The sequence below is a fragment of the Bubalus kerabau genome, chromosome 21 (genome assembly GCF_029407905.1).
Source record: "Bubalus kerabau isolate K-KA32 ecotype Philippines breed swamp buffalo chromosome 21, PCC_UOA_SB_1v2, whole genome shotgun sequence".
Lineage (NCBI taxonomy): Eukaryota > Metazoa > Chordata > Mammalia > Artiodactyla > Bovidae > Bubalus > Bubalus kerabau.
The window spans coordinates 44,951,141-44,978,833 of NC_073644.1; the positions used below are offsets into that span (position 1 = coordinate 44,951,141).

The 27,693-nt window shown below is 47.5% G+C and overlaps 1 protein-coding gene across 1 annotated transcript in view; it reads left to right on the forward strand.

Annotated features, from left to right (window-relative positions):
• Nucleotides 1-27,693, forward strand: part of RAB31 (RAB31, member RAS oncogene family) — an 80,360-nt gene that overhangs the window by 4,394 nt on the left and 48,273 nt on the right. Inside the window, exon 2 of the mRNA XM_055559718.1 lies at nt 26,072-26,151. Coding sequence (XP_055415693.1) covers nt 26,072-26,151 — 80 coding nt within the window. The remainder of the gene's footprint in view (nt 1-26,071; nt 26,152-27,693) is intronic.

A 27,693-nucleotide genomic window follows, 5' to 3' on the forward strand; every position in this document is an offset into this window, starting at 1 on the left:
GTTCTGTTGGTGGTGCTGGTGCCAAGCTGTTCAGTCATGTCTGACTCTTTGAGACCCCCATGGACTGTAGCCTGACAGGCTCCTCTGTCCATGGAATTCTCCAGGCAAGAATACTGGAGTGGGTTGCCATTCCCTTCTTCAGGGGATCTTCCAGACCAGGGATCAAACCTGGGTCTCCGGCATTACAGGCAGATTCTTTACCATCTGAGCCACCAGGGAAACGTACACGTTAAGGTACCAGGACGTGAGGAGATTTGAGCTCAGGCATTAGAAAAGGTCTTCAAGTTCACTTGTGTCCAACAGGTTAGACTAATGTCTAACTTACTCTACTTCCTTTTGTCTGAGTTTGTATAATGTGTCACATGTATTAGAAATTGGAATAGGCTTTCCTTCCCTCGGGCTTCCCTGGTGGCTCAGCTGGTTAAGAATCCGTCTACAGTGCCAGAGACCTGGGTTCGATCCCTGGGTTGGGAAGATCCCCTGGAGAAAGGAACAGCTACCTACTCCAGTATTCTGGCCTGGAAAATTCCATGGACTATATAGTCCATGGGGTCTCAGAGAGTCAGCACGACTGAGTGACTTTTACTCATTTTCCTTCCCTCAGTTATCCACTGATTATCGACAGCTTCTCTTGTGCCAGGAGCTGAGGGTGGTGGCAGGTGGACAGGACAGCCACGAAAGTTGCTCAGTTGTGTCCGACCCTTTGAGACCCCATGGACTGTATAGTCAGGGATTGCGTGCTACATTTGCTTCTCATCTGTTTCATCGGAGACAGTCTCTCTCTTTTTTTCCCACCATGACATTGGCACCTCTGAAGCATCCAGGCCAATGGTCGTGTACAAAGCCCTGGGATCTCAATGTTTCTGTTTTGTTTCCTTGTTGCTTCTTCTGGGTTCAGGTGGGAAGACCATGTAGGTGGTGTTGAACGGTCTTGTTTTTTTCTGTATAATGTGGGGAACATCTTTCTCATTTAGCTCTATGGCTCTCACTCAGTGAACACTCCTGGCTTCTCTAACTGTGCATTGGTATGTCTGAACAGATCAAAGGGCCTTGCCCTTGTGGGTCTGGCGCTCTAGCAGGGACTGAAGGTGTAGACTGAAATCTACTGGGGGTGAGTGAGAAGCCGAGCTCACCTGCCCACCCGCCCCTTTCTCCTCTTAGGGCTCCGGGCCTGGTCTTTTTCCATGAGCACTGACCACCTCCTAACAGACCAGATGATTTATTTACCCCACTTGAGTGCTAAAGCTGCTGAGAGTTGCGGGTGTCCTGAGGAGTTTGTTGGCAGAAATACAGAAAAGTGGGATTTAACATCAGGGGCCCCTGGAGAGCTTTTCCCCGCAGAACCTCCAGGAGTCTTTTCTGATCAGTTTCCTTGCTCCTGAGGCCCAGCCTTCTCCCAGTTCTCTGGAGGTCACCACTGCGCCTTCTGCTTACTCCAGATCTAACCCAGAATGCAGCCTGGGCCACTTTCAGTCTCCATGGAGGCATCTGGATGACTCGGGCTTGTAGAATCCAGGGGAGGTCACGTCCCTCCTACTTTCTTTCCTTTGAGCAAGATCTGGGAAGCTGGATCCCTTTGTATCAACAGTCTGTGTTTTTCTAGAAGAAACAGATGCCTGAGTTTTCCAGAATAACTTCCTTTCTGCTCTCATGGAGTTGGTAGTCTAATGAGGACATGCAAATGAGATGCCTGATCCTGAAAAGTGCCTCTTCACCAGCCAGCCCTGGAAGGGGAGGAGAAAGGAGGGTGGGGGAGGGGATGGGGAAGAGAAGATAAGAGGAAAGAAGTGTGAGTGAGGGAGTAAGAGGATGCAGACCTAGGCTTGCACGCGCACACGCACACACACACACACACACACACACACACACACAGTGTCACATAACATTTGCCCTCTGCTGGCAAGAGAAGAGAGCAAAGCCTTTCTTGTTCTCCTCCCTCCCTTTCTTATCAAATAATTGGCCAGGGCATTTACATTTATAGCGAGCTTAATTAGGAAAGTCTTTCTTTGTGTGTTTTTGAAGAACATCTCATAGCATCAAAGCTAAATACTTCACAGACCCCTTTCATTTTAGGAGCTAAGATACTTACTAAAGCTTTTCATGGCAAACTTCTGAAAAGCTACTTTTTTTTTTTTCCATTGTCTGAGTTCATCTTCATTGAATTTTGAATCTAATGATGAGGTTGGGGAGGGATTAGGGGTGAGATGGCAGAGACAGGGTCCTCACCAGGATGACGCCTTCAACCTCGTCTTTTTATTAGGACATGCAACTGTACTGCCTTGCCCGGGTCTTGTTGCCTCGGGTGCGATGGAAATCCCGGGGCTGTGAAGACAGCATCCCACCTGCCCTCCTTCATCTCACGGCCACCTCCTGATGGTTCTTCTCTCCCTGTCTTTTATGTTCAGATGACGCCTTCATTTTATGATCAGCATCCAGCCCACTGTCCTGCCCCCTGGTTTTCTCTGTGCTTTTCAGCCCCACAGTCTTCCATTGTTGTGTTTCCTTATTCTCTCCACTTGTCATGGGTGAATCTCAGTCTGTCCTTTAAAGAGACACCAGGGCTGGGCTCTTAGAGGAAAATGTTTCTAACTCTGCTTTCCAACCCTCTGAGCAGGGGGGTGTGCTGAGTCCCAGTGAGTGACCTTTCCTTCCGCTGCCAGTATAGACCAGAAACCCAGCCAGCTCACCCTGTGGGGAGTAACACAGGCATTTCATGAGGCTTCTTGTTTTAGTTTTTAAAAAGGGATCTGTAAAAGTAAACGGGGATTTCACTAATGGGAAGAGTGCTGTGGGGATGAAAAGAGACCCTTATGGGTGTGTGCGTGTAGGCAGGTATGAGGACTTGCCACAGAGCTGGGGTGCTGAGGGAGGCTCTGTCCCAGGGTTTCCAGCCCAGCAGGGTCCTTGGGCTGATAGAACTGGAAGGGGGAGGTGAAGTAACAACACCAGGCGACCCCTGAGATGTCACATGATGTCATGTCACATGACGCTCAATTGCCAGGTAAGGGAGTGGAGCTTGTAAGGCCTAAAAGGACCTCAGAAGCACAGCCCAGAGAATATTTTTTTAAAGAAAGACATCGCTTTAAAAAGATGGAGTGTATTATTTCTAGATCTCCATCTCAGGTTAGGTTAATCTTGGTAAGATAACTAGTAGAATCTTTTTTCAATAAGAATAGAAATATTTTTGAAACTCTTGCTAAAGTTATAATTTATGATTTGAACGTGTTGCTGCTATTGATGTGAATTGCATGATTGTGCATTTTACTCCTGTCAGCCCTGTGCTTCCAATTTGTTAATGATAATTATTGTGTCACAACTAACCACGTGCACACCCTTAGTCTTGCTTGTGAGCAGTGTAGTTACAGATGCTCTGCTGGTGTCTTCTCTGTATGTCCTTGACTTCTTCCTTATTAAAATTATCCATGGACAGAAGAAAAACAGTAATTATAAACTTACAAGCACCATAATAATTTGCAGTTGCCCTCAGCCCTGATGACAGCAACAGCGACGTCAGTAACATTTGAGGAAGATTGAACACAGGCCTGGAATTGAAGCCAAAACTTACTCTGTTCTTCTCAGGCAAGAAAGTGCTTTGAGAGAGTAGCGTTAAAATAAACACATTACCCTGTATAAAATAGCTAGCTAATGGGAAGTTGCTGTATAACACAGGGAGCTCAGCTTGGTGCTCTGTGACAACCTAGAGGGGTGGGATGGGGTGGGAGGTAGGAGGGAGGTTCAAGAGGGAGGGGACACGTGTAAACCTGTGGCTGACTCATGTTGTTGTATGGCAGAAACGAACACAACATTGTAAAGCAATTGTCCTCAAATTCAAAATAAATTTAAAAATTAAAAAAAAAAGAAGCACTTCAGAATGCCTTGGATGAAGAGGGATGTCTTGAAATTACTCTAGTTTATGAGTATTTCTGTAATCAGGACAGCTGACATGTACCGAGGGTAACTCACATGCCAGACACCGTGCTGAGTATTTTGGCTTTCCGTTGCTTTGTGACAGACTGCCCCAAACTTAGTGCTTAAAACAACAATTTATTGTTCCTCCTCACTGACTGCTCTGGGGGCTGACGGGGCTCAGATGGGCAGTCCTTGCTCAGATGGTGGCCGGGGCTGGAGCCGAAGCTGTAGTCGCTTGGGCTGGACTGGCTGCACCCGCTGGGTGACCAGACATCTGTCTTCACGTGGCTTCTGCACGCCGTCATGTGGGCTTCCTCACAGTGTGGAGTCTCGGGGCAATTAGACTGCATCCACGGTGGCTGGCCATCTCCAGAGCAGGAGTTGTGTTGTGAACTCAAGTTTTCATACATGACACATAGTGAGTCCAAACAAACTGAAATGTCAGAGTTTGCAACAGAGAAAGGGGTATTGCAGAACTGAGCAAGGAGAACAAACAGCTCATGCTCAAAAAAGTCTGAACTCCTCAATGGTTTGGGAGGAAGAGTTTTATAGGAAAATTTGGGGTAAGGGCAGGAAGCAGGTTGTGTTCCAGGAATCTTGTGCTCAGCCTGAGGTTAGTGTCCTCCACCTGGGTGAGAGGATTTTGAGCGTGACCTTGCTAGCATGTGAAATGAGTGGTAGTTTGAACATTCTCTGGCAATGCTTTGGCCACCTGATGTGAAGAGCCATCTCATTGGAAAAGACCCTGATGCTGGGAAAGATAGAAGGACGTTGAAGCCTGGCGTGTTGTGGTCCATGGGGTCGCAAAGAGTCGGACACAACTGAGCAACTGAAAAACAACAAAAACCTGGTTAAGGGCCTTAGTTCCTGCAGAAGAGCGCAGAGATATTTGCTGTGCGTCCCTTAAGGAGGAACCAGGACCCTGCCCAAGCTGCACTACGATTTCCTGGGTGCTTTCCCTTTGTTTCTGCATCTCCTCCCTTCCACAATTAGAAACTGCTTGAGTCTGCCCTTTGGAACTCGGGGAAGGTCTAGGAGGCCGAAGCCTTTTTCCTACAAACAAGAAATGGGGGACAAAGAAAGGCTTTTGTGCCCACGAGGGCCCCACAGGGTCCTGCTCGGTCTCTGTTCCATGAGCTTTGGGTGGATGCTAACAGGCTCCTTGCTCATAGATCACAGAATGTCATTTCTGTCACATTTCACTGATCGAGTCAGACGGCCAGCCCAGAAGCAAAGGGAGGATTAGACTCCATCTCTTTTTCAGTCTGTTGGACTGCACGAGCGTTTCACCCACATCATCATTAAAGGAAACTGAAGCTCGGGGCCAGGTAACAGCACAAAGACTCCCAGCTGATAATAATAATAATAATAAATGCGCTTTCAAGGATTACAACCAGCTCCGCATGACCCTGGAACCAGCGCACGCAGCCTCTTTGCTGGGCTGCAGACTTGCTCAGTCACAAATTACTTGTTCAGACTGTGTAGCACAGTAGAATGGGGTCACAAAAATAAAGAAATAAAATAATTCATCAAATTGAACCAGGTTTGAAGTACTTCCCTGGATAAGAAAGTGAAAGTGTTAGTTATTCAGTTGGGTCCGATCTGGGCGACCCCATGGAGTGAGTATCCTCCCTGAAAGAAAAGGTAACTACCCTCAGTGTCAGGGTTCTGACCAGGGTTGGGGAGGTGAGATGACCGGCCTGAATTAGCCGTGAAGACGTGAAGCGGTGTCTGCAGGGAGGCTGGGACACATGCAGAACACACCGTGCTTGGGACAGTGATGCCGGCCCGCCCTGGGTTCACTTAGCGCCTCGCAGGGGCAAACGACTGAAGGCAGAGTTGTTCCATTCAGTCTTTGGTCAGCCCTGTGTGGCAGCCCCTGCCTGTGTTTTGTGGTGTGAGATGAGCTTTGGTAGGTCCCAGGCATCCCAGACGTCACAGGGCTGTGTGTGCAGAGGGACCTTGGGCTCAGCTTTATCCGTTGCCCTTTTTCCAGATTGTTTTCAGGAAGCCCTGGATTCCAGGCCTTTTTTCCTTCACTCCCTCGGGGGATATGTGTTAAGTGCTATAATTGTTTCAGAAGGAGTTGGTTCGCAAATTGTGATCAACCTGCTGGATGGTGGAGCTGTAGGCATTAGGAGTTTCTAGGGCTGCAGTTCAACTGTCTTCACAGCTAGATGGGCCTTCTGCCAGCTGAGCACAGTGGACTCTGGGTCACCCTCAGGTCGGCAGCTGTGGCTTGCTCTCGCTTTGTCACGTCCTAGCTGGATTCCCCTGGGAGACCACATAGCTACTGGGGTCCAGATTCCTGCTTTGTAAAATGCTGGCAGTTTGCACAGACAACCCCTCTGACCCGGCCTGGTGTGTCATGTTGAAAAGTTCTCTTACCTCTGCTTCCAAAAACCATTTTACACCCTGATAATCTTGAGGCTTAAGAGAGTCTAAGATTCTTTGCACAAGAGGATCTCCAATTAAGTTTTATTTAATCTGCTTAGCCATGGGATCTGGCAAGGCATAGGTGATAAGTACTAGCTTTTGATTTACTGTGTGATATTGTAGAACTTCATTCTTTTCATGAATTTGACCCAATTTGTAACATACTCTTTAATTTAAAAAAAAAATAAATTTGACATTAACACTGAATAAGTTTAAGGTGCGAGCTCAGTCGCTCTGTCGAGTCCAACCCTTTGCGACCCCATGGACTGTAGCCCACCAGGCTCCTCTGTCCATGGGGTTTTCCAGGCAAGAATACTGGAGTGGGTTGCTATTTCCTCTTCCAGGGGATCTTCCTGACCCAGGGATTGAACCCGAGTCTTCTGCGTCTCCTGCCTTAGCAGGCAAATTCTTTACCACTGAGTTTAAGGTTAGGTGTTTATACACTTATGTGTTGTAATATGATTGCTGATGTAGTCTTATTTGTCACATTGTGTAATTGTAGTACAATTTTTGTCTATATTCATCGTACTGCACCCTAAATCTCAATGGCTTATTCACTACTTGTTACAACTTTGTGCCCTTAACAATAGCAGTCTTACCCCTTCCCCCCGGCTGAAGCCCCATCCCCTGGTTACCACCATTTTACTGTCCATTTCTTATAGTTTCCTTTATAGTTCTATAGGTTTAACTTTTTCAGATTTAACATATAAGTGGTAGCACCCAGTACTGGTCTTTCTCTGACTTATCTCACATAGCATCATGTGCTCAAGGTCCATCCGTGTGGTCACAGATGAGAGGATGTCTTCCTTCCTCAAGGCTGAATAATACTCTCTTGTCTGTTTGTACTACATCCTTTTTATCCATTCATTCGTTGATGAGAGTTTGGATTGTTTCCATATCTGGGCTCTTGTGAATAATATTGTGGTTAACACGGGGTACAGATATTTCGTTGAAATCCTGTGTTCATTTCCTTCGGGTATAAGCCCAGAAATGGAATTACTAGATCATATGTTAAATCTATTTTTAATTTTTTGAGGAACCTCAATATTATTTCCCATAGTGTTAGACCAGTTTACATTCCCACCACAGAGCACAAGGGTTCCCTTTTCACTACATTTTCACTACAACCTGTTGTCTCTTGTCTTTTTGGTGATGGCCATTCTAACAGGTGTAAGGTGATAGATATCTCATGGTGATGTAACATATTCTTTACATTTTTATACTGAAGTGTAGGGTTCTTGCAAAAAAGCTCACAGATCTTATAGTGCACAATGGATTTCTACAAATTAAACTGACCTATGTAAATGTCCAGATCTAAGAGTAGAATAGTCCTGGGAATTCCCTGGAGGCCTAAATGGCTAGGATTCTGTGCTTCCATTGCCAGGGACCCAGGTTCAATCCATGATCAGGGAACTAAGACCTCACAAGCTATGAGGCATAGCCAAAAAAAAAAATTAAAAACCAGGATATTCCCAGTAAGTGTTTATGAATGATTTTCTGCACCTTTACCAACACTGAATATCATCAAAACTTTTTATCTTTGCTAATATTATAGATGAAAGCTGATAACCTGTTCTAATTTGATTTCTTTAATTATGGATGACTCTGAGCATCTTTTTATGTTTATTGACTAGCTCTATTTCTTGTTACCTACACATTCACATCATTTACCTAATTTTTATTGGGTTATTTTTCTTATTGACTTTTGAGAACACTTTGTATATTAAGAAACCAAACCCTTTGTCATTTGTATTGCACAAGCCTTTCTTCAATTTGTTGCTCTCTATTTTTCTTTTTTTTTACTGAATTAAAAATCATATTAATATTTTAAACTCTTTGTTTAGTCAAATATATCAGTATTTTCCTTTATAGTTTTGGTGTTTATGTCTTGCTTAGAAAGTGCTTCCATATTCTAATATTGTAAAATTTTAACCTATATTTTAATTTTTCTTTTGTTTATTCATAGTGTCTTAAATTTTTTTAATTAAAAAATATTTTTTTATCATGTGAAATTTATTTTGGTACAAAGAGTCAGGTTTGGATTCACATTTTTTCTTCTTTACTCCAAATGTCTAGGTAGTTGTTTTAATGCTGTTTATTGATTAATTCATTATTATTCACTTGTCTGATATGTTATTTTTTATCATAAATGAAGTCCCTGTATGTATTTGGGTCTGTTTATGGACTCTGTATTGTTCTACTAAAAAATGCACTGATTTCTGAATCTATCAGATACAGAAAAATTTAGAAATCGTGCGAAGGAACCTGCTTTTGGGTACTGAATGGTGCATGGGTCTTGGACATCCAGGGCTGTAAGTACGATCTAGTTGATTGGTTTGCTCATGGAACAAATATTAATATTAATGAGCACAAGCTTTCCTAGGTGCTGAGTGTATTGTGAGTTTTGTTCATCTGTGCCAATGTTCATCTTACCGAGAAGGATAATCTGGAACATTGCATATATGGAATTCATTCAGTGGTTAGTGGAAGATGCTTTAATGAGTGAAAAATTTGAGAGGAGCTAAAAGCAAAGAGTGATGTAGTGAGCTGAGCCTTAGCTGGGTGGTACCCATCTCTGAAGTGCGATGGCTTCTGTATTTCGACCAGTTTTAGAAAAATACGTAGGCGAAATGATGAGTTAACAGTTTCCACCATCTACAGCACTGGGATATTTTCCATGCTGTGTTTCTTTATTTTTCCCCCTTCAGTATGAGTGGGATTACTTCTACTGGAGTTAGTCCAGAAAGTGCTGTGTCAGTGGGAAAGTGAGTGATACATTGAGCTTAATGTGTAGGATCCTTCATCTCCCACAAATAGAGCAGGGCTGGAGTCCTTCTTGTGACAGGCTGAAGCTTTCTGATAACTGTGGTGATGGACTGTAGGGCATACTCTCTGGTCAGTGAAACAATGACCCCGCATCACAGCAGGTCCAGCACTGCTTGTTGTCGGTCAGGAGGGGCAGAGGCTACTTTCAGAAGGACACTCTTCAGTATCAAGTGTGAATCCAGAGGCACAGGTTCTTCTTCTTTCTAAAAGTCTGATTCTTCCTCTCTGCCAGGAGTCCCAACCTGAACCAGAAGTGTCATCCCATTCTCCTGGGCTCCCATCATTTCCAGGAGTCGCCCAAGAGAGGTATGGACACAGTTCCTGGGACCATGGGCTGCCACCTGCCTCCCAGCTGGCAACCTCTGCTCCTGCTCTGGGGGCGGATCCACATGTCCTGGGTGCTGTGTCCCAGCCTCTCTGCCACCGGCCCCTCCTCTGTCTTTAGACTCATCTTCCCCCCAATGAGTCCTCATACGTGAATCCACGCACATGACTGGTGAAATCTCATGGGTGTGAAATGGGCTCATTGCCCTCTGATGGACAGAACTCCCTTTGATTGGAATGTTAATACTTCTGTTGCCTGTAATCCTCACATATCATGGGATGGAAGACTTCCTTGGGTTAGTTTCCAGGTCACATGTAGGGTGGGCAGGATTCTCAGAGCCCCTGCAAAGTGCCTGAGGAAAGAGCTGCTTCTACCTGAGAACTAGACTGAGTTTCATCTGGAGTTGGGTGTGGCTCCCAGTCTGAGTTGTAGAAGCCACAGAATTACCCGGAATGAATGTGGTCAGTGTTTGTGTGTTATTTTAGGAAATTCCTCAGAGTCTTAATTTTGGAGGGAAGCAGATCCTGCCTCTGAATAGACTCAAGGAGGCTGAGTACCTCTCGGGCAGCGCGGCTATGGGCACGTGACCTAGTTTGAACAGCCTGAGGTCTGCGCCCCAGACCTGGCCTGGGAGCCAGGCGACAGTGGGGAGCTGTGCCTGCAGACTCATGGTTGGCCTGGGATTGAGGAGTGATTTCAGCTGTGACCACGGCTCTCCAGTTTCCTGAGAATCCCATGAGTAACCCGTGCGGCTCACCGCGTCCCGCAGTGGTGCTCTTCTGGTCCTGAGGTCTTAACAGAGCTCACGCCTCACGGTGCCAGGTGATGGAAGGCGGTCTCACATCAGCAGCATGTGCTGGGCGTCTTGCATGTGATCTTATTCTCACAAAATCTATTTCTTCTTTTGTAAAGGGGCACTTTGCCTCACTCTTTGCCATCTTGATGTAGAGAGTAAACAGCATCTTCTTTGCCATTAAGACGTTTAATCTTGAGTCTGGACTTTGGATCTTGAACCCAGAGCTGAAGCTGTGGAAGCTGGCTGCCCATTGTTGTCAGCGATCTGTCTCCCTGTCGGGTCCGCAGGGGACCGAGCTGGCCCGGGGCCTCCCCATAGGCGGTGCCCTGTGATGCTGGAGGCAGCGGAGCCTTTCCTGTGACAGAGAGGGAGTTCCTGCTTGTTCATTCATAGTCAGAACTGAAATTTGTTCATTTATAAATTTATTGACAACTCAGAATAAGAAAATAGTGGCATTCAACCTGGGAGTTCTTGGTAAATATTTACTGATTGTGTTAGCATGATATTGGGTGCCCAAAGGCAATTCAGCAAGTGTTAATAATTAATTAGACTTAGTAAAGGCAAAAGAAGTCTCCAGTGGGTCACGCTTTCAGTTTCTAAAAAGCCTTCAGACTCCAGTGGTGATAAATTTGTTTGAAATATTGTATAATCTGTGTTAGAATACACAAATGTATATTAAAAGCAGAGTACTGTTTTATGTGAATTTCCAAGCTTTCCCCTAAGACTAAAAGCTAGTGCTTTGAAATATTGGATGAGAAGAACCAGAGGTCATTATTTTTGTTTTTAAATCTGTGTGATCTTCACTTTACTCTTTGAAGTGTCTATTAAAATGTATCACCTATTTGCACTTATGAATGTTTTATATGCCAGTTGTAAAAATGGATCAATGGATTTATGTGTCTAGCAGATCAGTTAATTGGTTTTGAATGGTGTGCCAAGGTGACACAGTCCGTTTTATGATTTCCATAGATGATGGATTTTGCTCCCGTGACAAGGTCAAGCACATAAAAATTCCAATCAAATGCCAGGAAAAGCACAGTTCCGTATGCCAGTCTGATTCTGCAGGAGTCTTTTTGTGGCAGGGCTGGCGATTCCATCTGTCCCAGCTGTCCCCAGTCCTGTCTCTGTAGCAGGTGATCACACGCAGCTTCCTGATACACATAATATAGTGAAAATACATGGATAATATGGATTTACATTATAGGTCATCTAAATCTGAAAGCGTATTTGTTTCAATTGCAGTTGAGGCTGAGTGGGAGGCAGGTGGAGTATAGCTGCCATAATTCAGGAGGGCAAGGGCAGTGTTGGTCTCTCTTGGTGATAGTCTTTTCTCTCTCCTGCTTGGTATCCCAGGGGGAGCAGGTAATTACGTGCCTTTCCTAATGGGCAGATGTCTGTCGTCCCTGACTGCAGCTCTTGATCAAAAATGGAGTAGCCAACGCGAATAGCTTGTGTTTATTATTCTGGTCATGGAAGACAGCAGGTGTCACAGCAGATCAATCTTAGATTGGTAATAGGTCGTTGAGAAGGCAGAAAATGGCAGGCTAGGACAAATTGACCCGTACCTGTCATATAGTCTCAGGGAACGACGGTTGATCATGTGTGCTGCACCTGAAATATATAGCTTAAGGCATCTAAGTCAGGGTCGGGGGTTCCAGCAGATACCCCACCCCCTTCTGCTTCTTTCAAGGGCCCCTGTTACTGAATGGTCTTAAAAAGAGTTTTGTCTGCCCTAATGGTAACCAACAAGACAGGATTACCAGCGACTTGGTCTTGGCGGGCAGCCAGCGTGTAAAGGACACTGGCTGCCGTGGTACCCCTGCTGGGCCTTATGCGTGGAAGTGGATGCAGCTGCTGAAGAAGGGCGCCCTGTGGGGCAGAGAGTGCAACCCGGGTCAGATGATGTCCTGCCAGCCCCGGGTGGTGGGAAACTGGGTCTGGGCAGACAGAGCATCTGCCCAATAGCTAAATGTGGGTAAGTGGCATTTTCCAAAGAAAGGTGAAGTCTAGAAGAAATGGTGTACTGTCATACTTGTATATAGATATATAAGTAAAGCTTATCAATTTAGATTTGGAAATTGTGAGATTTCAGACACAGGGCCAGAATGAATCTACCTTATAAATGAGTGAGGAATAAGCAGATGATGAGGTCCAACAAGCTCTAAGGATAATTCTCAGCTTGTTTAGAGGGATGTGTGGGTTTTTAAATTCTTTAGGTGCACTGTGTTGATGAGGATACAGGCTGAGATCCCAAAGTCCAGGGACTTAGGCAGGAGAGAAATCATCTCTTTCTTCTTGGTCAGCTCTGGTAGCTGATTCAGGACTGCTCTGATGGATTTGGCGGTCAATTTATTGCCTCTGCTTCTATCCTATTTGCTGGAACCTAGTCTCCTGACCACCTCGACAGCAGGGGTGACCTGCTAAATCTCAGGGCTCTTTTTCTAATGGATGAACGGCAGCAATGATCCTCTCCTGTATGCCCCTTTCATGTCCTAACAAGGTCACTGCCGGCATATAAAATTTGAAGACAGCGGGTTTATTACTTGACCAGATCTTTGACATGAGCCATTTCTCAGACTCTGGATTCTAAGGAGAGAGAAACAAGCTTTAAGCTGGTTTGTGGAGCTTCCTAGGCTCAGATCCCTCACTTGTATAATGTTGGTAACAGTGTCTGTCCCAGCGAGTAACAGTTACGCAGCACAGGTAACATGAGACCATGGGGGCCCCTACCTGTCATGTGATAACTTCTAAATAGAAGGAAGTTCTTCCTCTCCAGGAGGACTGGTAAAGGTCATCTACTTCCCCGATGCTTCTGGAAAAACAAGTCGATTTGCTCAAAAGTTACCTTAGTTTGCCTTATTGCACCAGGATTACACCATGTTACTGTAAAAGTGTTTTCACTTCTCCAAACGCAAATTTTAAAATTCTGTGATGGGCTCACAACGTTCACCCAGAGGCAACTCATACCATCCAGACACGTCTTCTGGCCCCATTGCACCAGTGCTAGAAAGAAGGGACAATAGAGCAGGTGTCTGGGGCATGAGGCATGCCCCGTGAGCTACAGTCCCCGAGGCAGTGGATCTTCTCCGCCTGGCCTGTAGCCCGGGTCCCTGGCTCTCGAGCCCATTCCTGTCAGGCGAGCTGCTGGTCCTGGGCAGACCCCTGGCAGGTGCTGCTTTTGGGCAGGAATGACTCCTGCTGGGGAATCTTGTGCTGGAAATGTGAGATGGCCAGTGGCACCCTGGGACATGGCAGCTCCAGATTTGGGGGGACATCGCTAAGTGATGTATCACAGGGACTGAAGTCCTGAGGTTGGAATTGATGAGGCTTTAGTGGGAGGACCCGCCGTTTGGGAAGCCACGTTCTTTCCCATCACTGCCCCTCCCCAACGGGGGTCCCACGTGTGGGCTCCCAAAGCAGCTCCCCTAGTGCTTTGCTGGCTTCCCTGGGCTGTGCGAGGGGGTGTTGCGGAGCACGGACTTTAGGCGTGGGCTTCAGTAGTTGCAGCTCCTGGGCTCTAGACCACAGGCTCAGAGTTGCGGTGCACGGGCTTAGTTGCTCCACTGTTTGTGCAGTCTTCCCAGATCAAGAATGGAACCCATGTCTCTCATGTTGGCAGGTGGATTCTTTACCACTGAGCCACCAGGGAAGCCCCTGAATTAATTGTTCACTTTAAAATGATTAATTTTGTGTTATGAAAATTGCACCTCAACAAAAACTACAAGTGTAGACTACTTCCACATGTGATATGGTTTAAACATGAGCAGTTAGGAGGCAGAGGGTTTAGGTCCCAATATTAACATTTTGCCATCAGAGACACACGACACATAGGGCGTCAGCGATGGAGCTGGCTTCCAGCAGGGTTCCTGTAAGTCCGCCTTTGTTTTGCTCACTCTGATTAGCACAATCACAATGAAGCACATCCCATAGAGGCCAGAATCTGTGACTTGGGTGATGGCCCTTTAAAATTTGGATAATACAAATGAGTGTGGGGAAAACATGTTAGTGGAAAAAGTTACGTTTATACAGAGAAGCTTAAAGAAGGAAACAGAATGTGCATGCTGATTCCTCTACGTAGGATCACATCTGTTCCTACTCAAAAATAGACCCAAGGAATCCTTTGTGTAGAATTACAAAGTACGTCGTTCCCAATCTTTGTTGTTGTTCAGTCGCTCGGTCTTGTCTGACTCTCTTCGACCCCATGGACTACAGCACACCAGGCTTCCCTGTCCTTCTCTAACTCTTGGAATTTGCTTCCAATCTTGGATGGCTACTGTTAATGTATCTGTGTGATTTTTTTTTTTTTAAGGATGTGTTTCAGGCTTGTGCTCACACACCCAGATATTTTTTTAAAATAAAGAAGTCATTACAGACCTGAAAACGGATTTTGTCAATCTATAGATCTTGGAACGCTTTCCATACATAGCAGCTCCTGCAGGTAGGCTTCATTCTTTTAAATGGCTGCATAATCACCACGATGACAGTTAACCAGCACAGTTCTCAGTGCTGTGGATGTATTATCTTGTTTAATCTTTGCCACAGTCCTACTTGGTGGGCCCTGCTACTGCTCCTGTTTCAGAGGAAGGAACAGAAGCACAGAGAACTAGTAAGAAAATTAAATCTCGTGTGTCAGACCCCAAACACACACTCTGACTGCTCCCAAATTCTGCTCCCCTGCACAGTTAGTTCGTGGGTGGGCTGGGGGCTATCATGAGTTCCGATTTCCCTACAGGCCACCTTCTGACTGTTATTTTCCATTCTTCCTTTGTCACAGCATCTCCTAGGATGTACGCCCCATGTGTCTCACACTCTGGGTTGTGATCTCTTGGGGTTTGTTTCCTTGGAGTTCTCTTCATGTTTTCCTCCAGTTAAAAGAGACAGGGAACAACTCAGAAGAGCAAAACAATTATGATTAAGGTTTACAAAGTTATTCCTGAATAGCTATCAGATTTGGATCTTCTAGCCCAGAAAAGAGAGCATGCATAATTTCTTTTGCACATAGGAAGAAATCTCAGAGACTCCTGTCCTGTAGGGGAGGCAGGTCCTGGGTGTCCCCCTGGGATGCCATCTGGTTGAGAACCACTCTGAGATTTTCTGGGTGGCCCTGTCTGCCCTGCCACGTGGTGAGTGGACTCCAGGGTATACAGTGGGGCTGAGGAAGCCCCCACCCCGGGTGCCAGGGCCCTTGCTGTTTATTTCTTCCTTGTCTGGGCACTGGGTCATCTCCCATGCTGAGCTCTAGATTGAACAGTAGCTGGTAACCCAGCCCATGGATCAGAGGGTAGGACGCTGGTACTTGGTGACTTCATGGCATTATCAGCTGCAGATGTTACAGAGAACAGATGTGCACTGATGTTTCACCTTTTGTAGAGAAGCTAATAGACACCTGGGACTTCCCAAGTGGCGCAGTGGTCATGAATCTGCCTGCCAATGCAGAAGACTCAGGAGATGTGGTTTGATCCCTGGGTCGGGAACATCCCATGGAGGAGGGCATGGAAACTCACTCCAGTATTCTTGCCTGGAGAATCCCATGGACAGAGGAGCCTGGCGAACTACAGTCCATGCGGTCACAAAGAGTTGGCCATGACTGAGCAACTGAGCGTGCAGGCAAATGGACAGTGCGGTGATGCTGGCCAGCCTTGTGGCTACTGTTTTGAGGACGCATGAACATTGAGCTGGTTTGGATCTAGAGTCCAGATCAAACGTCATAGAAAACTCAAGTTCCAAAATGTTTTCCTTCAGTCAGCAGAACGGCAGAATGCTGCCGCTATCTACTTGTCCTGGCTGACTCTGTGTTCCTGGTCGCCAGATACAGTTTGCAGCTTAGATGCATTTAGCAGAAAAGGATTCCGTCTTGTAAAAACACAGGCTTGACGTGCGTCAGCACTTGGGAAGCTCAGTTAAATATTCTAATCCTTTTCTGGGATAGAGGCAGGCACACAAACAGGATCGTGTCAGAGATTTACTTGTGTGTATCTATACACATCAGACCTTGAGCAAGTCTCTTTTGTGCTAGATTGGGTAAGGCACCAGATTCGTGGGTAGGAAAGCAAAGTTTGAATTGAGCTGCTTGGGTCATGTGGTCAGGTTATGGTGGAACAGAAGTTTGTGCTCTCAGGTTAGAGAAGGTCTTTAGTCCCATCCCTGACCCCTCAAGCTGTCCAAACCACGAGTGAAGAAACACTTCCTTTGGTTCGTCTGACCAAATTATTATCTAGCAACTTCTGGCCTGGTTGCCTCAATCAAACTGCAATCTTCCTGCCTGCTTGAGAGAGAGTCCGGTGGGGGAGGCGGGGGCAGTGTGAATGGGTCCCCAGAGTCAGAGCCTGAGTGGACAGAAGGGTCCAAGTTGAAACCTGAATGGTGAGCTCACCCCTGGAACAGGTCATCGTCTTTCCCAGATCATTGCTTTTTCTTCCTTGTTTTGTTTTTTAATAAAGTCAATCAGTTGTATTTTTGTAAAGCTAGAATGTAGAAATGGACATTCTCGTCTTGTCACTTGGTTTCTGAGTGCATGTGTAGCAATGCCTTTAAGCCATGACCGTGACCTGAGATGCAGATGAAATACGCCCGAGGTTCGTGAGTGGCCGAGGGGGTGCCCCGGCTGGAGGCAGCCAGACTTTACTGCTGGCCAGGCCCAGACATCAGGTGACATTTTCCAGCCTCCTGTTTGATGGGAGAGCAGCACATGACGTTATGGTTTGGTTGTAACTGCCTGCAAAAAGCAGTAGGTGTGATGATGTGATGGCCTAGTCCAGGGGCGGGAGGAGTGGGCCTGGAGGTGGGGGGAAGTGACTGGGGTCAGCAGTAAAAACCTTACAGATGCTTCCTCCTGGGGGTCCAGCTTCGGAAGGGCAGCCTTCTGCCGTGCTTTCCGTGGCCAGCGGGGCAGGTTCCAGTGTGCCCTGTGCTAAGTCACTTCAGCCACATCCGACTCTTTGTGACCCCATGGACTATAGGCCGCCAGGCTCCTCTGTCCATGGGATTTCCCAGGCAAGAATACTGTAGTGGATTGCCATTCCCTTCTCCAGGGGATCTTGCCAAGCCAGGGATTGAACCTGAGTCTTGGGTCTCCTGCATCGTCAGGCAGGATCTTTGCCACTAGTGCCACCTGTAGCTTCCTGTGGCCGTCGGGGGCCTTCCACGTGCCCTGAGACCCAGTTAAAAAAGAAGAAAGATACAGAGTGTCCCGCAGAACCCAGAGCAGGAATGTAACTGGGCCTCAGGAAGGTATCAGAACCATCTTTGGGCCACTTGGCTTGACTTCTCTCTGCACAGCGGCTTCTGCTTCCTAGCCCAGGGAGTTGAAAGGTGGCTGCCTCCAGCCTCCCATCCACACGGTGTGGTTCTAGCCTCCGGGGGCTTCGTCTCTGTTTCCCGGTCTCTATGTGTCAAGGAGGTGGGAGGGCACACGGAGATCGAGTCCTTCCCCCCAGTGCTGGACTGTATTGATTGTAAATCTGTCTGTGACACCGACAAGGCTATTTGGTTGAACAAAGACGTGAAATCTGGGAGCTGGGGCAGTTACAGCTTATGCCAGTCTCGGCATCCAGGGATTTCTGTATTTGGTGGCATAGTATTGAGAAGATCCTAGTAGGTCATTCTTTTAAAAATTTCTACTCCTGGTTATGTCCTACAGGCTGTCTAATATCTTAGTATAGTTTTGCATGTGTGCAGTTTGTAAATAGATACACACCTATCAGAGGATCTACACCTCATTGTCTGCAGTCAGGGATGTGCAGGCAAAGCGGTCTGAGACTCATCCTTTATGGGATGTTCACAGTGCACGGAAGGTGTTGACCCCCAGCGTCTCTGGCAATATTCTCTTCTGGAAATATTCAGTGATTCATACAAGGGACAGTTCCTATCTTGGGAAGCATAAACTATGTATTTTCTTTCTTGACCCTAAAATAAACTTCTTAAAGAGTTGTATGTCCATGAATCTTGATTTATCCACAAGGACGACTTCACATTGTTGGTACGTGAAGTTCAAACATGTTGATCCCCTCCTATCAGCGTGAAGAGGTGGGGGTTCTCCTGGTAGCCGTGATGCAGGCAGCCTTGTGTTTCCTGGTCAAATTTCTTAAACTGAATGTGCTAGTTTAGCATTTATTCCTAAAGAACATAGATGGAAAGTGAGGGGGGCAGCATTAAATAATCTCCCTCCCAATCAGAAATTCACTGCTGCCTTTCCTGTGTATTTTGTAAAGTCTGTGAAATGCTTGCAGAAGTGCTGGATGACTGAGGGACCGAGCTGTGAGAAAGTCAAGCCAGCGTGATGATTATGGGAATGGCTCTCCTTGCACTCTGCAGGCTCAGCCCCCACCTTCTGGTGCTCAGCTCCCCGCAAATACATCTCCTCCCTTCTGTGACCTCCCCTCCTGAATCTAGCATGGGCATCAAGTCTGAAAGGAATCCAGTTGACCCTCAGACGTATAGGATGACTCCTCACCTGTCATGGGTCAAAAACCATCACTGTTTATGGGGAACAGTGACAGTCAGGAAGGTAGGCGAGTTGTGAGCAGAGGCTGGCGTCTCGGCTCATCAGTACCTCGCAGATATGTTGACTGTTTGCTTCTGGCCAACGAGGGAGCGTGTGTAAGTGCTGGAATCTAGTGTCATGACTAAGGATCACAGCAGCTAACTTTCTGCATCATGTAGGAGCTCGGCTTGGGGTCAGCAAAGTGTTGAGTGTTAACTCAGGCCAGTGAGTGGTCTGAGGACAGCAGCTGTCAGGCTTGTCAGGGTCGGGATGTAGGAAGGATTCCATCTGCCTGCCCTGCAGCGCTGAGCATGAGCACCTGCTGAGTCTCTGTGTAGAGTCTTAGCTCTGACACTATAGACTGGCCACTGTCATCTGTGAAACACCTGGCATATAGTAGATGCTCAGTAAAAATGCAGCAGGTGTGTGCAGTCTCCTAAACACCTCTGTTCCTGGTTTGGTTTCCTTCCAGTCCTCTTAAAGTTCTCCCCGTGCTGGGTCTTCTTGGTTCCACTGCCCTCGGGATGAAGCCCAGGCTCCAGGGGCTGGAGGGAGGAGGGCCATGCCTCCTTACCCGAGTCCAAGAGTCCTTGGGGTCCACGGCTGCGCTTCCCACTTGAAGGACAAATTCATGGTGTGGCGGTACCAGCTGATCTTAGGGATAGCAGAGCGCCCTGGATGGTCACCAAGAGCTGTGGCTCCAATGTTTCTGTTTCCAGGAGCCCCAGGCTGGGGGCGGGCAACCTGGTGAGAAAGGGGAACCAAGTCTTAGTGTTAAAACCTAACATGGGGGCTGACATCTGTCACTTTCACCATTTTTCTACTTTTTAAGAGCAAGTTGTTAGGTCTAGGCCACATGCCTGTGCTAAGTCGGTTCAGTTGTATCAGACTCTTTGCAACCCCATGGACTGTAACCCACCAGGCTCCTCTGTCTATGGGATTCTCCAGGCAAGAATACTGAAGTGGGTTGCCATGCCCTCCTCCAGGGGATCTTCCTGACCCAGGGATCGAACCAGCGTCTCTTACGACCCCCAGTGGCAGGCAGGGTCTTTACTGCTGTGCTACCTGGGAAACCCCCTAGCCTACACAGAGGGGACCAAATACCAGGTGTCAGGAGTCACTGGGAACCATATTAGAAGCTGCAATTATGATCATTCTGTGTCCTTATTTGCTAGACCTGAAACTTGGGAGAAGTGAATATTGGGTGTTTTGTAAGAACATTATAGAACAATAAAATCCCGCGTCGGTACAGGGAGCCTGTGCAGGCCGGTGGGCTCCCCGCTGGGAACAGGGGGCCATTTGTCTCTGCCATTTGTCTGGAGAACCTGGCTTGCCCAGTCACCACCCCACATGTGCGCTGCTTGAGTGGAAAGAAAGGTGACAGAAGAGCCGGTGGTTCCTCTGGAAGGAAGTGAGATTAAGTAAAACACAAAATTAGACAAATTTTTAAACAGTTAAGGTCACACTTTGTAAGACTCAGACACACGGCAGTGTCTGCTTGGCTGCACAGAGTCTGTGCATCGGGACGAAGGGCTCTCTGAAAAAGCTGAGAAGCAGCGGGGCTGCTATGTCGAAAGTGGAGGGTGATGGGACTCGCCGTTCTTCCCCTTTTAAGAAGCATCTTCCTTGTTCTTTTCCTTCTTTAACTTGTTGGAGGAGTGAGGCAGAGGGAAGCCAGGCTGGTAGAGAGATGGAGCCCCTGGTGCTCACCTTTTCCCACGCCAAATACTCGACTTCAGTTTCCCTAGAACTCCTAGGACATGCCTTTGCCACCTGCAGGATGGAGAGGCCACCAGCCGCTCTGCGGCCAGAGCCCTCGATGATTGATGGAATGCGGGACTCTTTAATCCACCAGATCCACCAGTGCTGGAACAACGAGAGGCAGACAGGATGGGATGGCATTTAAAAATGGCATAAATATTTTCTTACTAGGAACAGTTTTTTGGGGGTGGATGACATCGCAGAATCAAGGCCACCTGTTCTTTTTAAACACCATCCCACAGTCAGAGAAGACCTGGGGGGCGTCTTGTGCTTGGAGACCCATATCCCTGGACAGGCTACTCTGATTCCCTGTCCTTGGGTGATGCTTCCAGGACTTAAACTTGACCAGTGATAGGAGGAGACAGGGCAATTCGACTGAAAACTTTTCCACAAACAATAGAAACCAAACTAGAATCTAGACAATGTACTTTAAACTAGAAGATTCTGGATGATGCTACGAAAATCCAGTGTGCTGCAACTGAGTCCCAGCACAGCCAAATACATAAAATAAATATTAAAAAATAAAATAATAATATATGCATGTTTATTATGTTCAAGGAAATAAAAGTCATGATTTCAGACTTTGGCATGCCATCGAAAACTGTACTGTGAAAATTTTATGGTGGAAAAAATGCAATAACTGATATCAGAAAATCAATAAATGGGTTTATCATTATGTTCAATACATCTTTAAAAAGAACTAGAAGATAGGTCAGAATAATTCCAAACTGAAACTCAGACAAATAAAAGATGGAAAATAAAGAAAAGAAGATAAAGACGAACTTGGCATGGTGAAAAAGTATAGTACAAGCACAGCTGGAGTCACAGAAGGAGAGAAGAGAGGCGACAGCAGAAACAAAGCTTCAGGAGATGATAGTGGACATTTCTCCATAGAAAATGCCTGGCTGGGTGCTGGGAGCTTTTATGGGCTCAGCTTTTGTCATCATCGCTGTGAATGTTTAGTCCACTTTTGCTCCGAAGAAGGGTTGGGATTATTAGCAATATGCCTGGAGTCCAAATGCAGGAGTCCCCCAAGGCGGGCAACAGAGGATGAGATGGTTGAATAACATCACCAACTCAATGGACATGAATTTGAACAAACTCCGGGAGATGGTGAAGGACAGGGAAACCTGGCGTGCTGCAGTCCATGGGATTGCAAAGAGTCAGACATGACTTAGCAACAGAATATTAAATGTTCCCCAAAGATCTCTTCACTCCTGGAGTGTTCTGCTTGGACTGCAGGCCTGAGAGTCTGGTTGGTACTGGCTGAAATCCCAAGTTTGAAAGTAGAATAAAGTTTCCTATGGAAATAATATTATAAATGGATGTTGGGGTCTTCATTGTAGAGAGCTATAGTGCACGCCCAAGCTTGGGAAAGAATCATGATTTATTTAAAGCATTATGTCAACAGAAAGATGCATGCCTGAGTTTTAAAAGTTTGGAACCCAGCCATCAACCGTCCTGTTGACGTCTTGGGGTGGCCTGTGCAGTCTTGGTCACCCTGGCTCTGACACCCTGTCTGATTCCTTTGAAAGTTTAGGTCTGATGTGTAAGTGACCTAGGGGCTTCCCAGGTGGTGCTAGTTATAAAGAACCTGCCTGCCAACGTAGGAGAAGTAAAAGACCCTGATTCGATCCCCGGGAGGAGGGCATGGCAACCCACTACAGTATTCTTGCCTGGAGAATCCCATGGACAGAGGAGCCTGGTGGGCTACAGTCCATGGGGTCTCACAGAGTCAGACACAACTGAAGCAGGTTAGCACACAACGCAGCACAACTTATTAGGGAAAAGACTCTGACCAAGAATAGATATAGATACAGATGTACATGTGTGTGTATGACTGAGTCACTGTGCTGTACACCTGAGACTAATGATGAACGACATTTTAAATCAACTATGTTCAATTAAAAAAAAGAAAAGAATTGGTTTTATGCTCATGCCTCCTTGGTAGCTGACAGTACGTCCCCCTCCCATTCGGGCAAGACCTAGCAGATGCGTCTTTAGGACGAATGATTCTCTTATGGGTGGTGAACCTGGAAAGCAGTAGTAAAGGCCCTCCTCATGCGTCCAAGAAGTGGACTTCCTTAAGAAGACATTTACATCTGTCGGGGAGTTGATTTACCTGGTGAGAGCCTGTAGGGTTTTCACGGGACTCGGAAAACTGTGCTCTGACCCTCCAGCCTGCTGTGTGACCCTCAGGGAAGCCACGCAGCCTCCTTTCCTGCAGACTCGGGGCTGGATGGGCTGTAACAACGTCCTGTCATTTCAGGAAGCGGAGCCAGCTTCCTTCCAAGGGCGTCGAGTCCCCCGGAAGTCACGGGGCCGAGGAGAAGGGGTGAGCAGCCTGTGCCTCCCAGCCCTCCTCTTGTTCCTCGGATGCCTTTATCCACCCAGGAGTTGCTGCTTCAGAGCTTTGCAATTTCCTGTGGGACAGGCATGATCCGGGGCGTTTTCCTCCTGCCTGTGTGTGTGTGTGTGACTGTCTGAAAGAGGTCCTGCAGGAAAAGGAAGTCACCCAGCTCAGTGATTCATGACAACTGCCCTGCATCCTGCTCTGCCATCATCTGCCATCCGTGGGCAGGGCCTTCCCCTGGTGGCCGGCGGGGGAATGGCAGGCCTAGGAGCAGGCAATCCCCAAGTTGTCACAAAACCTCTGACCCCACAAGATGATTTTGTCGTCGTTCAATCACTCAGTTGTGTCTGACTCTTTGGGATTCCATGGACTGCAGCACTCTAGGCTTTCCTGTCCTTCACTATCTCCCGGAGTTTGCTCGAACTCATGTCCGTTGAGTTGGTGATGCCATCCAACCATCTTGCCCTCTGTTGTCCCCTTCTCCTCCTGCCTTCAGTCTTTCCCAGCAGGGTCTTTTCTAATGAGTCAGCTCTTGGCAGCTGAAACCAAATGGGCTCCGAAACGTGCTCCCTGGAGCAGAGTCCTGTCCATGAGAATGCCCCCTCGGGCCAGAGCCCTGGATGCCAGCCGCTCCTTCAGAAGACAAGGGCTCTGCTGCTGGGGGGAGGCTATCAAGGGGCCATTGTCCCAGCTGGGTACGGGGGAGGCCCGGGTGCAGCCCAGTTCTTCCTGTCCAGAGTCGCTGGGGCTGTGAGGACTGCAGGGTGGTAGGGGTCTGCTCTTTCACAGGGACTTTAAGCTCAGCTGTGATGGGAAGGACGGGGCTGTGGTTTGGGGACACTGAGAAGTGTTAGCTGGAGTCCTTCCTGGGGATGCAGCTGGAAATAGCAGTCACATCGATCTGGAGTCCGAGGATCTGGTGTTTCTTTTCTGTCGTCACCTCTTTGAACTCTGCACATCGACCCAGGGCTGCAAAGATGCAGTGTCTGGTGCGGCTTTTTCCCGGGGCTCAGAGCCAGTGTAGGCCACGTGCTCTGGGAGGTGACACCTTCTGGACAGTGACCTTCTGATGAGGATCCCAAGCCTGAGGCCCACCCGCCCCGGGTTTGCTAGAATTGTCCCGAGTGCGGGAGCAAGAGGGCACGCCCATAATTCAGATGCCGATGGTGTTTCAAATCTCATTTCATGTTTCAGTGTCTGGAGAAAAACAACTTTCTCTGAGTTTTAGCATTTTGTCCTTGATCTGCGGGCTTTTAACTTGAAGCTTTGAAGAGAAGCTCATCACTGTTTTTCCTTCTTGGGCTAGGTGTGTCTCTTTCCCCTCTCACTTCTCTGTCTCGAGTCTCTGCAGTCCTCCCAGAGCAGATTTGCGCCCTGGATCTCTTCGCCGTGCGGCCACTCTCAAAGGGCAGCGGGGGCAGGAGCTTTGTTCTCCTTTGTCCTGCTTCCTGGGCAATCTCTGGACTTCACCTTGCCAACTCTCCCTTTGAAATTTCCATTTTTGTCATCATGTTTTTAGTTTCTGAGGGTCCATCTTACTTACTGAATGATCTTCTGAAAATGCATCCTCTACTTTTCTGTGGGTGTAACTCTCCGGTATTTCTTAGATGAGTATTTCTTTTTGAAAGATTAAAATGCATCCCCAGGGACTTCCCCGGTGGTCCAGTGGTTAGGGGTCCACGCTTCCAATGCAGGGGGCACGGGTTTGATCCCTGGTCAGGGAACTAAAACCCCGGCATGCTGTGTGGCTTTGCCGAAAGAAAAAAATAAATAAAAGGAGAATGTTTAAAAAAATAAAATGCCTCCCCAAAGCTCTGTTTGCACAGGGGTTGGTGGGTGGGGGCACACGTGGCCTCTAGTTGGGGGACTCCACGTGTTCATAGCTGGGTCTGCAAGTGGGGAGACACACTTGCCTCTTCCATCTGGGCTTCAACAGGGTGGGGCAGGGTTGGGTGAGTAGCTCCCCCCGCCCCAACCCAAGCTGTGTGCAGGGTCGTCAGCCAGCCTGTGTCTGACACAGGTTTTCTGGAGTCAGCCTCCAGCATCCTCCAGCATCCTCCCAGAACATCCCTCCCCTGATCCCATGTCTGGGGACCTAGGTGTGATTCTCTGCAGTCTTGCCTCTGGTTCTGACATTCTGATTCTAGCACTGCCTCCAGCTCTTGGTACCTGCAGGGAATGTGGGCGGGACTGACTTGCTGTCCCTGCTGCAGGCCCTTAGGCTCTGGCTCCTTCTTTCACAGTCACCCCACCCTCCCTCCCCCAGCTGTTCCTCTCTGTCCTCACTTGTCTGATGGTTGTCTCTTCTCCCATCTCTTTGACCTTGTGAATGTGTTTTTTTTTTTATTCCTTAAACCATTTGACAAAGGATTTGGAGAGGACTGGAGAAAAATGCACTTGGGACTTCCCAGGTGGCACTAGTGGTAAAGAACCCGCCTGCCAATGCAGGAGACTAAGAAACGCAGGTTCGATTCCTAAGTCTGGATGATCCCCTGGAGGAGGAAGTAGCAACCACTCCAGTATTCTTGCCTGGAGAATCCCATGGACAGATGAGCCTGGCCGGCTACAGTCAGGTCGCAAAGAGTCAGACAGGACTGAGCAACTTAGCATGCACACACAGAGAAAAATGCATGTGTCTGTTTCCAGTGAGTGAGTGGACCCCTTTCCTAACAGCTTTATAGAATTATTTAACAGAGAAAGAGCTGTACAATTGAGCAAAACTTGAGGTTCTTATGCAGCCATCAGATTCTAGAGAGAAAATGATAAAACATGCAATAATTAGAATTTATCGTTCTTATAGGATGATACCTAGAAAAATAGGTTACGTCTTTTTAGAGTGCTAAAGGTTTGAATAAAATCAGTTTCTACCAAAACAAAGTGATGTGTTGCCATACTTCTTAGATCCCTCCCCAAATTTGCAAGTTTCTGGAAGCACATGTATTGAAACATGCCAGTTCTAGGTTAATTATTGTGTATAGATGGCACATGTTTCTGAAATTTACTTTTAGCATACTTCTTTTATGAAGGCAATACAACTTCATTGTCAAAATTTCTGGTATGAAATAGAAGAAAATATCCCACTTCCCCCCAGCTGGAAGTAAGCTCCCCTGTGCTGGGTTCTGTTTATACTGGGTCAGAATCCACCCCCATGGTCTTCATGGCTGTATTCTTGTCCTCTTCCAGGACACTGGCGTGGGGAAGTCCAGCATCGTGTGTCGATTTGTCCAGGATCACTTTGACCACAACATCAGCCCGACCATTGGGTAAGTTCTCATCTGTTCTTCCGATCCACCTTTCTTCCTTTCTAAGTACCCAGAGAGGTCACAGTGTCTGAGCCTTCGGGGGTGTTCATCCCAGCCAGGGAGACTCAGTCCCAACTGTGAAGACTTGGACACAACTCAGGGACTTGGGCGGTGTGTCTGGTCTTCCTGTCCCTACAGTCCCCTCCACCCTGCACCAGCTGCCCTCACTGCTGCCTCGGATTGTTTCCTTGATCTCCGAGAGTGCGTTATTCTGCAGATCATGCCGACTTTATTTCCAGATGGAAGTCGAGATCTGGGACGATCTGGGACGAAGGTCCTGCTTGAACCTGCCTGCCAGGAAACCTGGGAACGCGTCCACTCACAGCAGAGCCGTCTGCACGGCTCGTGGGCAGATTGATTTTCCTTTCCTGGCTTAATGCAGTGTCGGCATCTCTGTTCCAATGCTTGGGAGGGGGAGGGGAGGACTGCCCTCCTACTCCCTGCCCTGCCCAGACCCCAGCCTTGGGACGTGAGAGCACTTCCTGTTCGCTTTCTCCTTGCTACGGATGCCTTCACCAGATGTGCTTCTGCTGTGCTGTTTCGCAGGTGGTTAATTTTTTACCATCTTAGTACTTGGCCCAGTGTGTTTTTCTCCATGAAGACAGCATGCTCTCTGCAGAGAGCAAGGTTTGGTTTTCCTCAGCAGGGAAACAACGAGTATATCAATTTGGGGAACTGGGTAGGATGGATGAGGACAGGGCAATGGCCTCCATCAGCCTTGAGTGGAGAAGATTCACGGCAGGGCACACGGCAAGCTTCTGACTCACAGCCATCGAGTCCACTGGGAGTCCACCGCCTCCCACGGTGATCACTGCCTTGGGAAAGACCTCAGGCTGTGAAAGGGCATCGTTTCTGCACCGAAAGTTCATCCTTGTCACCCGATGACTCATGAGAAACCCTGACTGCTATTCAAGCAGATTTTCAGCATCATGAACAGACGTGTGCACCTCTCTTTCTAGTTTGACCTTTACAAGGACATCATGTTTCTTCTCTGCCAGATTCTGCTTCCCGCAGGTAGTGAAGCCAGTTCAGCATTGCTCACCCCCATTGCTCAGGAAGCAAAGACGCCTGAGAGTCTGAAGTTAAAAGCTAGCAAGGAGGCTGGAAAAAAAAACCAAAAACCCAACCAAAAGAGCAACGGTTGTCAGTCTTCATTTCAAACAGTAATTGTCTTTCTCCTAGTGGCAGGAAATCAGGAATGGAGAGAGGTGTCTGCACGTATAGGTATGTGTGTGTGTGTGCATGCTCAGCCGTGTCCAACTCTTTGCGACCTCATAGACTGTAGCCTGCCAGGCTCCTCTGTCCATGGGATTCTCCAGGCAAGAATCCTGGAGTGTGTTGCCATGCCCTCCTCCAGGGGATCTTCCTGACTCAGGGATCAAACCCGCATCTCTAGCATCTCCTGCATTAGCAGGCAGATTCTTTACCAGTTGAGCCACCAGGGAAGCCCCACATATAGGTGAATACATGCATATCTATGGTATGATATGCATTGCTACTTTC